The 16,146-nt window shown below is 38.9% G+C and overlaps 1 protein-coding gene across 3 annotated transcripts in view; it reads left to right on the top strand.

Moving 5' to 3' along the window:
* ctnnd2a (catenin (cadherin-associated protein), delta 2a) overlaps window positions 1-14,514 on the top strand; it is a 282,667-nt gene extending 268,153 nt beyond the window's left edge. For all 3 annotated transcript variants that reach the window (XM_086151388.1, XM_086151386.1, XM_086151387.1), the window contains exons 22-25: window positions 6,246-6,372; window positions 10,121-10,252; window positions 10,682-10,758; window positions 11,851-14,514. In XM_086151388.1, the coding sequence (XP_086007514.1) occupies window positions 6,246-6,372; window positions 10,121-10,252; window positions 10,682-10,758; window positions 11,851-12,270 (756 nt within the window). In that variant the 3' untranslated portion in view covers window positions 12,271-14,514. The remainder of the gene's footprint in view (window positions 1-6,245; window positions 6,373-10,120; window positions 10,253-10,681; window positions 10,759-11,850) is intronic.
* The last annotated feature ends 1,632 nt before the right edge of the window (window positions 14,515-16,146 follow it).

Here is a 16,146-nt window from a genome sequence, read left to right as displayed (position 1 = left end):
AACCCCAACTACTTTGTTTACACATTCAAAGTGCATGCAGTGAATCTCTAAGCTATAACTTTGCATTTATGAGATGAGCCTGTCTTTCCCATGTATGTAGGAGGAGATTTGATGTATCACCCCCTCTGCTCATGTCGTGCATATTTTACAAAAAAGTAGCTCATACACGGATGACAAATCTAAGCTTAATGGCCTACGTGATGTATCATCATTATGGTTAGGACTTGCATTACATTGCAACAACACTGAGTTATCACTTGCGTAAGGTTGCCTGAAATTGAACCAAGCAACATGGAATATGAAAAGATTTACAAACATGCGCACTGCTTTAAGGTATCCTTCCACTTCTTCCTTCCATTGTTCTGATTATATATAATCTGAGGAGATCTTTTACTATGCTTGTGCTGCCATATAGATCTAAAATTTGAATTGAACTAATGGAAATTGGTGTCTAGTGCCGTTACTTGTGATTGTTGCAGCAGTCACTTCAGGACAGGCATCCCCATGGTGTCAGCATGTCCTCGCCTTATCCTCACGACTGCATTTCTCTCTTCATTCGTCATCCTCTCATCTCAGCATTACACAGAAGAGAATCCCCATAAGGTCCCTCGGAGCATTATCTGCTTCACACTTCTATAATCATTGCCACTGGAGAGCATTATGCTCAAGTAAATGGAATAACACTTCAATGATCAGACATAAAGGACAGTGGCTTTACATGGCAACCATGCAAATACATTTTTTCATTCCATCTTTCATTCAATGCTTCTTTGTTTACATCTTATTTTCTTAATTGGTTAAATTCTTTCTTTTAATCCACCATTCTTTCTACGTAGTTTTTGGTTTTATTTGGTTGTTCAATAGTCGGACTTTGCCAAACTTAATGATTTAATGAGGAAATTTTTTTCTACCTTAGATTGATTGCACACTTGTTGAAATACAATCTCTCTAAACTTTACACAGCTTTAAAACAGAGCCAAAGGAGAAGACATTTTCAAATTAGCAACAGCCTCATTCATCACCCTTAAATTGAAAAAAGATACCATCTACTGTCTGTCCAGTTGCAATATCTCCTGTTTCACCATAAATGACCCCAAGTTTATTATCATGGTCTATAAGAAAATATTTTAAAATGTACTTTTTCATGGATATTTTTTCTTTGTTTTTTTTTTTTTTTTTACATTAGCATGATTTGCCACATTGAATCCATCATAATTAAAAGTTATTCCAGTTTAACCTTTGCCTTGTTTTGAGCTGCATACACAATGCCTGACTAATTTTGTAACCTTCTTGTGACTCCAGCAACTGCTTCATTGGGGGATTCAAACTTTGACTCTATCACCTGAGTCCAGAGCTGGATATAAGTGACTTTACTGCTGTATCCCATCATGACGTATTAGGTCATGGGAGTTTGATGCAGCAAAATCCTGTTAGCCTCCAATCCAAACATGGATTAGCATATGATTTAGAAGAGACTGGAGTTGGGTTTCTTTGAAAAGTCTTTGCAAGCAGATGTAAAGGAGAAGAACTGAGCAGCTGAGGAGGACTGGAACGCAGAGGGAGGGAGAGTGAACTGAGAGGAGATTGAGCTGAAGTTTAAGGATTCAGAGTGTTTGAGTTGAGTGTGTACACGTGGTCTATGGAGAGGGGGGGGGGTCAATAATGTGTTGGTTGACCTGTCTCAAAGAGTTGATTGTTTGCTTTGAATTTTTGACTAATCAGAGCCTTTTTAAACACTCTTCATAACAAAAGTTATGTATGGGTTAGCGTGTGTGTGTGTGTGTGTGTGTGTGTGTGTGTGTGTGTGTGTGTGTGAGTGTGTGTGTGTGTGTGTGTGTGTGTGTGTGTGTGTGTGTGTGTGTGTGTGTGTGTGTGTGCGTGTGTGTTCGTGTTTGTGTGCGTGTGTGCGTGCGTGCGTGCGTGCGTGCATGCGTGCGTGCGTGCGTGTCTATGTGTGTGTTTGTGCATTGCATTGCATTAAATCTGAGTTTCTGGAAAGGGCCTGTTTGGCATCAGGTAAATGCTGGACTGTATTTTCATATTGTTACACATTTTAATGCACAGATTCCATTGGGCTGCCCCCTGTCAGTCGCTGATAAATGATTTGGAGGGGGCTCTTAATCGGACATACTCTCACCATCACTCACACATGTGCACAAATCACCTACATATATCACAAACTCACATAAATCACAAAAAAACTCTCATACACTCTAACTTGACAGATGGGATTCAGGGTCAGGGAGATGCTACATTTGTCACTGCTCTGACAGATTTACAATGTGGTCCAAGCTGTGTAATCCAGTTTTTCAGGCATGTCTGTGTCACATAAGTGAATTTGTGTAGGTGTTTGTGTGAGTTCATTAACTGCAAAGCCAAGTCATATTATGCATAGTTTGTTGTTGTGAGTAAAAAACATGTTATTACAAGAATAACAATCTCAAACTTTTCACTATTAGATCACTATTACCCTTTTACAAGAATAATGTAGCATTTACACAGCATTCAGTGTGCCAAATGGTTTTTTTTCCCTATTATAATGAAATATGTTAATAGACAGTTTGGCCATGAGCTGTGTTAGTCTGAACTCTGGACTTACACAGCTTATTTTCAGCAGGTTCATTTGACAAAGGGCTGCAGTTGAACTAAACCCACCAGAGGCAAATTATGCTCAAATCCTGGTATGTAGCATTCCTATCACTAAATTCCAAAAAGATATTTACATAAACAAAAAAGGAAAAATGCTGGATTAGTGCAATGCCACTAAGCTGTCACTTTTAGTTTGATGCAACAGTTTCTGTATAGGGCAAGCACAGTTAGACAAGCATACAGATGCACTCGATCTGTTGGGGCAGAAAACCCTTTTAGCCGAAAGACCTTTAACTGACCATGTAGTGATAATTGCTACACACAGGAAGGTTACTTAGCAACCAGCTAACTTTAGATTTTCTTTTCACTTTTACAGTGGGGCCTGATATAAGTGAGAGAAATTTTAATCAAGAGGCAATGGATTTAAAGAAAGACGAACACTAACAACAATACAGGTCAAATTGTGAAGGATCTGTTGCCTAAGAGGGAGGTAATGGGGCATAGAATTAAAAAAGTACAGTTTCACAGCCCAAACTTAAAGTCAGTCCTTTTGCAAGTCAGTTACTATTTTGAGCAACCCACTTCGGAATTTAGTTACATTACATTTTTCAAACAGAGGGATAGGATCATTTGATCTAGCATTTTGGAGATTTTGTGGTGGTATTTATCAAACATACTCCTGCTTGTTGAAACTCATCATGTGCTGGTATCAAGTGTGACAAATGGCTTTGAAAGGAGGTCAGGGAAGGGTTATGCATTATCCAGAGCCAGTCTTTGATGTTTTATATTTCTTTATTTAGAGTCACTTTTTTATTCTTAAAAATAATTATCTATTACATTTCTAGTTTCCTCAAATAAATAGACATGGGTAAGGGGTTTCAGTCCTGCTTAAACACAAGCACAGGCCCCAAGGGGTGAGGTGAAGATGGGCTGGAATCCAACAGCAGCTGAGACTTGAGTGCACGTGGGGAAGGAGGGTGTTTTCCTGAAAGAGGTCAGACGATCCATTTGACATGAGTTCCTGAGGGAATGGAAGATCAGCTGTAAGATTCCATAACCAGTTTTCTTCTGACTAAAGTGCTCCTGCTGAGCAAAGTCAATGCAGCTTATCTTCCCTTTTCCTAATATATTCTTGACTTTCTCTTTATGTTCCAATCAGTCCTATTGATGATTTGGTACGATCATCAGCAACCCGCTTTTCCTTATCTGTCTTTTGCAAAATTTCAATTTTGTTTTGGTCAAATTTGGAACACTTGTTCTTGGCTCTCTGTAACCTTTATCTTTTTTGGCATATCAGTGACAGCAATAATATTTTGTTTACAGTCTTCAGCTGCAATTTCACGAGGAGATTGTATGACTTGTTTAACTGTGTTATGTTTTATCTAGTATTACAGAAAAAGTGATTGTACATTATATAGCACCATACATTAAACATTGCTTTTTTTCATTGATGTATCGTTTTGCTTTTCAAGCTGCGACTTCTCCACACTGATATAGAACATAAAATTTTAGGCTAGATCTCAAGGTCTGCCCACTTACTGTGTTTTGTTGTTGGTAGACTGGAGTGCACTGACCTTGTCTCTGTAAACTAGCTGCTTTCCCACTTTTGCTTTTTGCAGGGTTGGGCTTCTTTTATGCACATGTTGTTAACATTTTCCATGATGAAGATAAACAAGTTTTGTGGTTGAACCATCCATTAGAGGTTTATTGTGTAGAAGTTGATTATGTGGATGGATCAGACCTTAAAATGTTATCTCATTTGGTTAAACATAAAAAAACAAAAATATTACTTTCTACGTATGCGTGTAAATGATAAAAGTGCTAAACCAGTCATCATGTCATTATGAGTCACTGCAGTTTTCAGTTCTTGGTAATACTGTGTCTATGATCCATTTTTCCAATCTTAAATTGACTCAAGAAAAAAAAAATAAGGCATAGCCAGTATTTAAATCTGAGACCCGGGCTTCACGCTCTTTGTTTGGTGTGTCGGTTGATTTGCTGGTTATGGATGGACACTTCATTTATCATATTTTACAATACATGCATCATATAATGTATTTATTTTGCCCTCGACCAACAAAGCAGTCAGTAAGCCTCTGTAAATTCTTGTTTTCTCTGCTGGGAAGCATTGGTGGGCTACAAAATTTTGTCACTCCATCTTCACACAGTTACTGAGCATCGAGTTGCTTTTTTTATTTTTGGCCACTTCATTTGTCAGAGACTGTAGTAGAGAATGTTTAATGCCATAGTATCCTATTTTACATTTCATGTCTTAAACTAGTTATCTGCTCATATTTTTATTATACTTGCAAATTAATGCACTAGGTTTAAATATTCCTTTTTTTTGCTGGTGAGACTGAGAAACCTCTAAGTTTTTTCAGAATTCTGGATTTACTATATAAAGGTGGCAGTCTTCTCCTCATTCTGTGCCAAATACATTCATCATACAGTATTTATTGAATATGTTCAATTGACTATTGAGAGTTTGGCATTGCCCAGTTGTACAGTTCTCCAGTACAATATAGGGCAGTTACTAGATTTATAACAAGATCCAAAAAGAGTAAAAATATGTACAACAAGTTAAGTGAGAGGTCTTGAGAAATTATGGATTAATACAGTGCCACTGACGGTAGGAAATATGGAAGAATGAAAATACACCTTTTAACTCTTTTGTGCCAAAAGTTCCAGTTCTCTCTTAGTCCGCATTGTTGTGTCTGGAAATGAATAACACGCTCCAGACCACGTCATCTATTTCTCTCTATCATTATCTATCTCCTCCCTTTGCTATCTTACTCTCCTGTCATTACTCTTTGTCCTCCTCCCTGTTCTTGTTACCTCCTGTCATCCTTTGTCTCTCTTACCATCTACCCTCTCTGTATTCCCCCCTTCACTGCCTGCCACGTCTCCTTGGTCCCTCAGTAACCTCATTCTCTTCCTGTGTTTAAGCAATTCCTCTTTCTTGTTATATCCTCTTTCACCATAGTGCAATAAGCTCCCTTCTAGTGAGCCGAAGGCCCCAGACACTAAAGCTACGAGGGAACGTCTCCATTATGTTTTATCATCTGCTTATGATTTGCATTCAGAGTTACCCAATTATAATGTTAAATTGAATTTGGTTCCAGCACTGTGATTGTTGTTGACTGTCATAATCGACTTTTATGAAAAGCGCTTTGGTCCAATCACTGCTGAACTAATATACAGTCATTGGTCTGGCAGTAATTATGCTTGTGGAGTTATTAGTTGTATTTTTTTTCCTGCAGGAACAATAGGACAGTCACTAAGCTTGGGTTTGATGCAAATGTGTTGATTTGAGTTAGGATGAGCAGTTGAAAAGAGTGTGTTGGTGCTGGGGGTTCATCATTGTCTGTCAAACTGTGTTTTTACCTGACTATCACAGGATGGAATGGTAATATAAGAAAATATAAGCACAGAGAAAACAAGTTTTTTTGCCTCACACATTAACCGTACCATACAGTTTGACGGTATACAAGTATACCTCAAAACGGTACTGCAGTAATTTATCTGTCTGTATGTACCTATCTATCTGTATATCTGTCTATCTACCAATCGATCATTTTATGAATCAATTGCTAAATTTATGACAACTGTTAAATGTTTATTTTATTCTTTTTTATTTATTTATTTTTTAAATCCAGGACGGCTATTCACAGTATCACTTTGTGGGCTCTGCATCAACGATAGAGAGAGACAGACAGAGGCCCTACTCCTCATCACGAACTCCCTCCGTCTCCCCCATCAGGACATCTCCAAATAACCGCTCTGGTAAGCAAGATTTGAACTACACAATGGAGTGATTTAGAACTGAATTAAATGTAAATCTATGCAAGCTCAAATAGGTGGACAGCAAGTTTGCAAAGATCTTTGAGGACTTGAAGCTCACTTCCAAAAGTGGAGCAAAGAAACTGTAAACTGGCATTTATGAGACTAAAACTGATGGTGCTCTGATTTTTTTTCAAAAATAATTCAAGGTCTAAGTAAAGTTATTCTATGCTTGTTGAAGTTTTTATTTTATTTGAGTTGACAAGTGGGTGGCCAGAATATGCAATATTAACATTAGAGCATATTTGAAAAATATAATTTAGGTATTCAGTTTCAGTTTTCTTTTTAATATCTGTCAACTCTTGCTGTTTCGTTTCATGTTCAGTTGACACAAAAAGAAAACTTTAAAGAGAAATTGCATATAAAGTGATACTGTTACAACAGTAAAATATATGCACTGATTCTGATGATCTAGAATTTAGACATTAACATATTAACATTTATCAGTCGATCATGCTTTAAGTGGGGGCTAAAAAGCTGTTGGCATCGCTTCTGGCCTCCCACAGATTTTCATGCTTGAGAGTATTATTAACATTGGCCTTCATGCATTGCAAAGGGGGCATTAGCATTAGCTGTTAGCATCAGCCCTTGAAGCCTTTAGCTGTGCTCCACTCCACTGGTGAGCTTAGCTAGCTGATGAGGCAGAAAAGTACTTTTCCTTCCTCCTGGCTTAGAGAAGTCTTCAAGGACCCAGCAAAAACAGAGAGAAATGTGTGTGTGTGTGTGTGTGTGTGTGTGTGTGTGTGTGTGTGTGTGTGTTTGATTTGTTGGTGTGTACATGTGAAGTGTGTGTATGAGAGAGAGAAGACAGGAAAATAGAGAGGGATGAGATAAACAGAGTGGAAGATAAAAAAGTAAAAGCAAGGAGGCAAGAAGAATTAGGGATTAAAGGATGGTTAATGCAGGGAGGAAGTGAGGGATGAGGATTTGACTTTGGCCAGTGACATTGGAAAGTAAAGAGTTCTGAAATCATAGTGTGGAAAGATATAAATATCTGGAGTACATTAGTGAAGATGGGGTATATTGTCAAAAAAAGGCTTCCATCTTTCCACCTACTCCATCCGCACTTCCATGTTTGTGTTCTATCTCATCTACCTCTTCGCGTTCACTCATTTCATCTCCTCCTCCTCCTCCTCCTCTTTGCAGTGATCATTCTTTCTTCTCACCTTTCCTTAGATGTCTCACTCTTTACGAGCTGCACCAACAGCCACATACACACCAACATGCATCTATATCACCTCTTTGCATACCCTGTGATTTGGCCCCTTAGAGACAGATCAAAGAAGGAGAAGTAATGAGGGCATGCAGACACACTGGATGAAGAAGAGTGAGTATGGAGAGAGTGGCAAGACGGTTAGAGTGGTAGGGGGCTGTGGGCGAGGCTACAGGCAGTGAGCATAGTAGAGGGAGAAAGAAACCTTTGCGTCCGCCAAAGCCTCCAGGGTCCTGCTGTGTTTTGAGCTGATAGAACAAGTCTCCCAGGTTCTCATGCCCAGCAGGTAAAGTCAGATCCCCAAAGTAACCGTAGTGATGGCAGCATCTCTGAGGGGTGTCTGTGACAAGTCTAAGCATTAGGTTTAATGGAGTCTGCTGCAGAAGTGTCAAATAAAATGCATCAGAAATCCAATGTCTCAAAATGTCACAAAAGCCCTCTCCCAAACATTTTTAATTTTAGTCACTTCACCGTCTATATTTGCCTTTCTATCTAGGCATTTTTCTCACGTTAATGTTATAATCTCCTGTTTACATGCAGGAAACACTAGACTAACAGTGCTGCTGCTTTTTAATGTCAAAATAAAAGAGGTTATTGCAAATAATGTGGCCTTTTTGTATTCAAAGTGATAAAAACAGATTTGTAAGGCCCTCGAGATATAATTTAAAAGACCTTTATCCTATTTGGTTAGTCATATGTATTAGTGTCTCGCACTTCTGTAGGTTATACAAGCAATAACAGCAACAATATATTTTTAATACATAAAAGATGGAATGTGATACATTTTTTTGTGCAGAATATTAGAAATCATCTTGCAGCAGTGCACCTTGGAGAGATTCTGTCTTGTACATTATGAATCAGTTAATTACAACTATTTGTTCCTGGATATCAGGATTGCGCAGTGGTTATAATTCTGGAAGTTGGGTTGAATGGAGCATATTTTTAGAATGTCCTTCACTTCTGATAGTGGAGCTCAAAAGTAGTCTATTTATATACGAAATGTATGGTGGGCAGCTACAGAAATGTTTGCTGAGCAGGCCAGAGCTGCTGATACACAGGCAGGATTCTGGCAATTCAATGTGTGAAGATAGCAGAGGCTGAGTAAGCACTATAAGGCTGCTTTATAGGGGATTACACTCCGACACAAGTCTGTGCATGGAAAAAAGAGAGACATTACTTATAAAATGATGTATGTACAGTATGTGTCCCGGGTCTGTCCTTGCCTTTACAGGCAGGCGTAAGTGCAATGATGCATTTAAGTGTGTGAAGCTGCTCATCTTGTGGGAATAAAATGAACATTTGAGGACATGAGGTAAATGAGATAAAAAATGCAAAAAGTAAGTTTTGAATGGACCGTGACCTTTCCATGTGAAACGTCATATTCAACTAAGACCCCCTTGTCAATTAAATAAACACTCTATCCATCTTCCATTAGTTGTTTTATCCATTTCTCACTTTGAAATACATCTCAAAATCAACTCTACTCTAATAAAGTGATGGCAGATTCAACCGAGAACGAAGGAAGGTATCAACTTTAGGGATAAGGTGGCTGTTGCCCAAAACCACGCTTTTAGCAGACCGATACCATTACTGAGTAATTGACATATATAAATTATCAAGATTTTCCAAGACGGATTTTTCTTCCATTTTGTCATGTTTAAAATGTGATGTGATTCTGAAGGTCCAGGTTTATTAAGTAGAATGATTGATTCTCCACGCTTGGTGATCGGTATTATTAATGGTAGCCATTTAGAAGGCTGTGCATCTGTAGCAGGTGAAATATATTACATTTGTTACTTGATAAGACAGTTGTCATTACTTTAGATGTTCAGCTTGCAATAGAGGCTGATAGTTTTATAGATCTAGGCAAGCAAGTCAAGTCTTAGAGGTGGATGATATCTAACTTTTAAACCAAACTGAAAGAGGCTGTTAGACTAATAAGAAAGCAAATTCTTGTGGAAATCTTCTTGTCTTGGCAACTGCACTTGAGTTTCTTCATCTGAAGACGTTTCACACCTCATCCGAAAAGAATTGCGGGAGGAAGCCTCTCCATAACAAGAATTCTGTGACCTGGATGACTGAGAAGCTCCACAGATAAAAAAAAAGTGCATCCAAAGTTTAATAAATATGACATAAATTAGTAACAGTGTGAGTGAACTAAAGGTGTGAAGACTGCTTGCTGTGACTCTTTGCTGACAAGTTAAAAGATAAATAATGACATCTTCAAAGTTCCAAGACTCCCATACACTGAAACTGTAAGGTTGCAGTGTCAAGACTCATGCTCATCTGGATTTAATTCTCATTATCTCTGTATGGTTGTGTGTGTGTGTGTGTGTGTGTGTGTGTGTGTGTGTGTGTGTGTGTGTGTGTGTGTGTGTGTGTGTGTGTGTGTGTGTGTGTGTCTGCGCGCGTGCTTGCATGTGGATGTGTGTTCGGAAATGTTTTTCGTGTACTTGCATGCAATGTGTGTGTGTGCAGCAAGCGCTCCAGCCTCTCCCAGAGAGTTGATGAGTCTAAAGGAACGCAAGATGGACTATGATTCCACAGCAACCAATGCTGGTTTCCATAGCAACAAAGGAGAGCACACATCCCGGAAAGATGGCATGTCAGGTGTGTCTATGTGTGAAAAAATGTGAGAGAAATACAGAAAATAATTGAATGTTTCTTTTTATCCCCCCTCAGGTATTCCTTTTTCTCCTTATTTATATTTTCATCTTTTAACAACTTCCCTCTTGTCTTCCCGTTTGTTTTTTTCGTACTGGCTACACACACAGATTTTGTTTCTTTCCCTTTGTCTGTTATACTGGTGTGACTTTATGTCTTCATTCTGCCTTTTCTGTTTTTTTGTTCACATCTTATCAGCCCTTAACTATAAAAAAGCCATCATCTGTATTATTTTTTTTTCTTTTCTTTTCAATTATTTTAAGAGCTATGTCGGTTGCAAGTACAGTTAAACACAATTTGTTGCCCGGCCCTCCAGAAAACCTTTATGGGGATTTAAAAATGACTAAATGACAGTCTTATCATCTGTCCATCCAGTTCAAGTATCCTGCGGGACTTCGACATTGTTCCGAAATTCTTATCTGAATGCCAATGATGACATCAAGCCAAACCAGGTGAGTTACCAGCACAATAGTTTTCACACATTTACAATCAAAGTCACTTCACACACACCATCATGTGTTACTAAGAGCAAGAGATACCCAGGGAGGAAATAGACACAGATAGGCAAGGCGTCTGATTAATGGGTCACAAACCCACGAACTACAGTCTTCCGGTTAATGTTTTTGTGAGTAGATCCTTCATACTGGAATGTATTTTACCCTGATGGAACTACAAGATAGATTATTTATGTTAATTAAACTACTAACTATAGCCAGAAAAGGAAAGCAGGCTTCTCTAAACTAAATGCAAGATGCGTGTTAATTTTTTTTCCATTTCATCTAATCATCTAAATTCAACACCTTCTTGTCTGGGTCTCTGATGTCACCTGGAGGCTGTTAAATTGATTGAGCTGATGTGAAAAGAGATTCACTATGAATATCAGGAGAGTCCAATGAGTTTCGCATCTCTGTCTGAATTACTGCTGCTTCCAAATTAGATTTTGCTGTCATTTCATTGCATGAAATGGACCAAAACGACGCGGAAATAACTGAATCGCTATGCTGAGTTATACAGGGGCTGAATGTATGCATTGTGATAGTGGTCCATGAAATGACAAGCAAGCAACTTTCTAAATGCCTGTTCACTGAATAACATCTAGATAAGCCACACGGTTGTTTTGATTGTCTTTGCCATGGTATTAGAAGGTGACTTCAAATAAATACAAATATTAAGAAAAAATATGCAATATAATGCTTGACTACTAGTTCTTGAAATTGTATCTTGGTACAAATGCAAGCCTTTCTTTGATGGGTGAATTCCTTAGTTTTTTCTGGCCTTTTTTTTCCAATATGTTTAATCTCAAGGTGACACAGGTTTAGATTACCTTTATTATATATCAGTTTACTCCACTTAATATTCCTTCTTTTTAGAATATTTTGTGTTTCCCTTAAAATCCTCCTCTACTGTGACCTCACTCTACATTCTATTCCCTATCTCTTAATTTTTTCTCCATACTTTTCATGTTGCCCCCACCTCTTATATTTCTGTGACTAACCTATTCCATCACCCCCACCTCCTCTCCCATACCACTCCTTCCTCACCAGGTTCCAGTACAGCCCTGCATTATGCCCCCTCAGCCACAGCAGGACAGTCCACCAGTAGGTGTGCTAAAAGACTATGACCCCTACCCTCCACCTCCCTCATTTCCCCAGCCTCTGCCTCCACAGCCTCCCCCTCACAGCCAGAGCCGGAACTTTGATGAGGCCTACTATGAGGAACAGGTACCCCCCTCTCCTCCATCTCAGCCTCAGCCACAGGTCCAGGCACAGGCTCAAACCCAGGCCCAACCCCAGCAACCTCCAAGCACCACCGGCCCCCCTCGGGACCCACGTGAAGACCTGCGCATGCACCTGGGTCTCAAGTCCACTGGCAACTACGTCGATTTCTACTCAGCCTCCCGGCCTTACAGCGAACTGAACTATGAGACCAGCCACTACCCGGCCTCACCAGATTCTTGGGTTTAGTCACTCGACAGTTTGGGTAGGCGGGGGGGGGCAAAGAGCATCTGTGTGTGAGTGTGTGTAAGGGATTATTTTTAAAAGCAGTCAGTAGCTGATCAGCACAGGATTATAGCAATTGGCATTTTTGAAAGGAGTCTTCAGCAGGATCATTTGTATTCTATTAAATTAAGGGGAGACAGAATAAGTGAGATTATGAAGTGAAGTGAGGTAGAGTGACAAACAGACTGCATGTGCATGCCGACGTTATCCTTTTTTTCCAGATCATTTTATTTCGTCAGCTTCAGCTCCATTGCAATGATGAGTAGATAAGAAGCATGTGGAACTTCTTATGAAAAGGCTCGTTTGAGAGGAATTAGAGAGGGAAAGAAAACGAATCAGGGGATAACATGGAGAGGCATGAAGAGGAGAGGAAAGATGGAATCACAGAATAATGGGGATCAGATGAGTGAGAGGTTTCACTCTGCGAGAATAGGAAGTGGCTTGACCTTTTCCTGAAGGTACTTAGAGGATAGGAAGAGAGCCAAAAAGTGGCATGAGGGTTCTTGAAGGTCAGGAGTTATAAAAGCTCAAAGATGAAAGCACATATGGCACAAAGCAAGAAGTGGATCTTTATCTTATTATCTAAGTGACAAAACGTAGCGCTGCTTGTCTCCTTTTTTTTTCAATGGCCTTGATGCCTACAGAGGCCTCGGGATTCGTTCTTAAGGAATGTCATCTGAGAGACTCATCATTCTTTACATGTTTTTTTGTTTGTTTTTTTTTCTACTTTTCTAAATTTTCGAAACATGGTCATTTTCTGTACACAGTCCATAGGTGATATAGTGTGTATATTACACATATTTTTTGATGATTTTTTTTCCCCAGGACTGACTACTGACCGAAAAACAACAAAAGCAACAAAAATAAGTGAGAGAAAAACACAAGAAGCAGACCAGACAGACATTTTCGGATATCAGTGGACACCTTTGCTTTGCCCTGCAGTATTTGCTCGCCATCCAGTTAATATAGTTGTGGAAATGCACAAATGTCAAGAGGAGTTCTAGACTGCCACAACATCAGGCTGACAGAGCAGCATCCAGCGCCAGTGTCCCTGTCAACAGAAGTGCTTTTTCACTGCCTAAAAAATAGGAAAAAATGTGTTTATTTCAAGCACACTGTATTTGGAAAGAGTTTGTTTTTCCTTTTCAGAGAGGTAATATGTTTGACCATGTCAACTTTTAGTGGTTTCTCATCTTTACATTTGCATTAAAAAAACTGGTCTGTCCAGCAAGATTCACCATTAATATTGAACAACTTAGTGTATACCCTAGAAAAAAAAAGACATGACCTTGTGCCAAACTTTGACACTTTGTGGACCAGTCCTGGAGAACTCTTAAGGGACATTCTGTCGAAGTTTACAGACACTGACTGGATGACTCCCTTTGTTATTTGTAACATTAATTTTGTTGTGTTTTGATCAGGTGAAGACATACTATCACTGGGGATTATGGGTAACATCACCCCCCCTTAGATGTACAGTACAGACCTGCCTCTCTGTGTTGGCTGGGCAAATGTGGACGTGTGTGGGTGGACATTTGTGTGTGCGTGTATGCATGTAGATAGTAGAATGTGTGGCTTGTGTGTGTGTGTGTGTGTGTGTGTGTGCGTGTGTGTGTGTGTGTGTGTGTGTGTGTGTGTGCGTGTGTGTGTGTGTGTGCGTGCGTGCGTGCGTGCGCGTGTGTGTGTATACGCGAACATGTTAATTTGAGGGAGCGTATTTATGCATGCATGTGTGTAGTTGTGTGTGTGTGTGCCTCTGTTGTGTGTATGTGGGTGTGCATTCCTGTATAAATCAATGTCCAAATCAGGCATTCCTACTGACAGTTTGTCCAATTTTACATGAAAAACCAAGGTAAAAATCATTACAATGAATTGTTAATATAGAATGACAAATCTATAAATATATGAATATGAATATAAATATAAATATATATATAAATATAATTTTTATGTGCAGATGTCAGTGTCACGAAAAGCAACAAATGTTCGCAGAGAAAAGTTATGTGGTGTACAACAGGACTCTTGTTCACTTGACCTAAACGTGAAAACTGCTGATCCCTCCCCACCACCCTCTCAAGACAAAAAGAGAAATCCCACCTGAAAGTGCTCAGGCTCTGGTGCGAGTTGTGTGTTATTGTGTGTTCATGCTTCTTAGTTGACCCTGCTGAGAGAGGACCGTACTTGAACACAAAGAAAAATAAAAAGACTCTTTGCAATCAAATACGTGTGTGTCCAAGATTATTTTGCTCGATAAAGTTTAACCCAGTCTTTTTCATTTGCAAGATTCGTATTTTTTTGTGTATGAATGTACTCGGCTCAAACTGATCCACCTCCACAAACATGAATCTTATGTTTATGTCAATTATTTTTGAAAATTCCACAAGCAGTTTGAATATTGTCTCTTCTCCACACAAATGTATGACCATATTTAAATGTCAAACCTATTTACTCCAGTTAATTAAACGTTTACTACCTGGTAACTTTTTTTTTTAATATTATCAATTCTAAGAGCTTATGAATGACCTATATCATTACAAACATTGGATGTTTTATCAACTAATACGGCATCAAATTATTCTATTTATTTAAAAAGATGTTAGGTAAACAATCTGGAAAAACGTTGTTTCATGTTTATGTTAATCAGAATCACATTACTCAGAAAAGTATAAACAGATTCAATTGTAAAACCCACTTTCAGAATCTACTTTTACAAATCCTGTCAAATATATTTCAGATCATGTATATTCTTCTCTTTCTTAAGGCATTAGAAACAATAGTTAGGCAGTTAAAATGCGACACGACAGGTCAATTTCAGTTGTCAAAGTTAGTATTTATTATGCACTATGACACCAATGACCAACAATGTTAAACCTCCTTAGTGGCATAAAAGACACTGAAGGATTCAGACTATTTGTTAGAGATGGGACACTTTGTAAACTCTCTCAAAATTCAGGTTTTTTTTTTTTTTTTTTAAAAAGGTAGCTTAAAATGATGTGTTGTTGTTGACCAGCAGAAGATCTGTGAAGATCTTGATGCCATTACATAACCAGACAGACATATCCGCTGAGGCTTTAACTGACAGGCATGTGCGAACATATTGTACGACAATGTCTCTGATATTAGGTGCATTTATATTGATAATGGCAACTTTCACATACTCTGTAGCTAATGCACTCACACAGTTTGGCAGAAATAGGCATGTCCAAATGTGACAGGAGCTTAATAGTTCACTGATATGCAGCCCTGCAGGGACTGCAATAGGTTAGAGAGGTGCTGATATTAATATATAGATGTAATGCAAATACAAGGGCTCCTAAACCCACAGACTCCATTGTCATGTTAATAGCGATGGACAAACATCAAAGAAACACTAATGGAAATCACATTTTGTATTAAAGTTTTGTTTCATTTTTGTGTCACTCGTATAACTTTGATCCCATTCACCCACCCTTTCTAAGCTTGAACTGAACCCGAGGCATATTAGGCGAATGGGGCTAAACTCAAAGTAGATTTATTTGTTAGAATCCATTGGAATTCATGTCTCTTCATCCTTCATCCTCCTCATTTGAGCTTCTTTGATGCTGTCTAGGTTAAGCCTGTGAAATGTAGTACTGGGTAATAACTCCATTGCGTTGATGATTAGTCTGCACAATAGAGTCAAACCTCCTCTGTTTGAGCATAGTCCTCCCGCAGACGGCTGATGTAACTTAATGTGGCATGAAAATAGCTCTTCAATTTTCCTACGTGCAGCCTTTCTAGAAACTGGCCTGCTCCACCCTGTAGATGCCTGTGGCACTGTTTCACCATTTTTATGCCGTTCTTACTCTCACACTACACTGC

Source organism: Fistularia commersonii, chromosome 8 (genome assembly GCF_037954325.1).
Source record: "Fistularia commersonii isolate RoL2024-O1a breed Wild chromosome 8, RoL_Fcom_v1.0, whole genome shotgun sequence".
NCBI classification, from domain to species: Eukaryota; Metazoa; Chordata; class Actinopteri; order Syngnathiformes; family Fistulariidae; genus Fistularia; species Fistularia commersonii.
The sequence above is the reverse complement of the archived record's forward strand: the minus strand, read 5'-3'. Positions and strand labels throughout refer to the sequence as shown.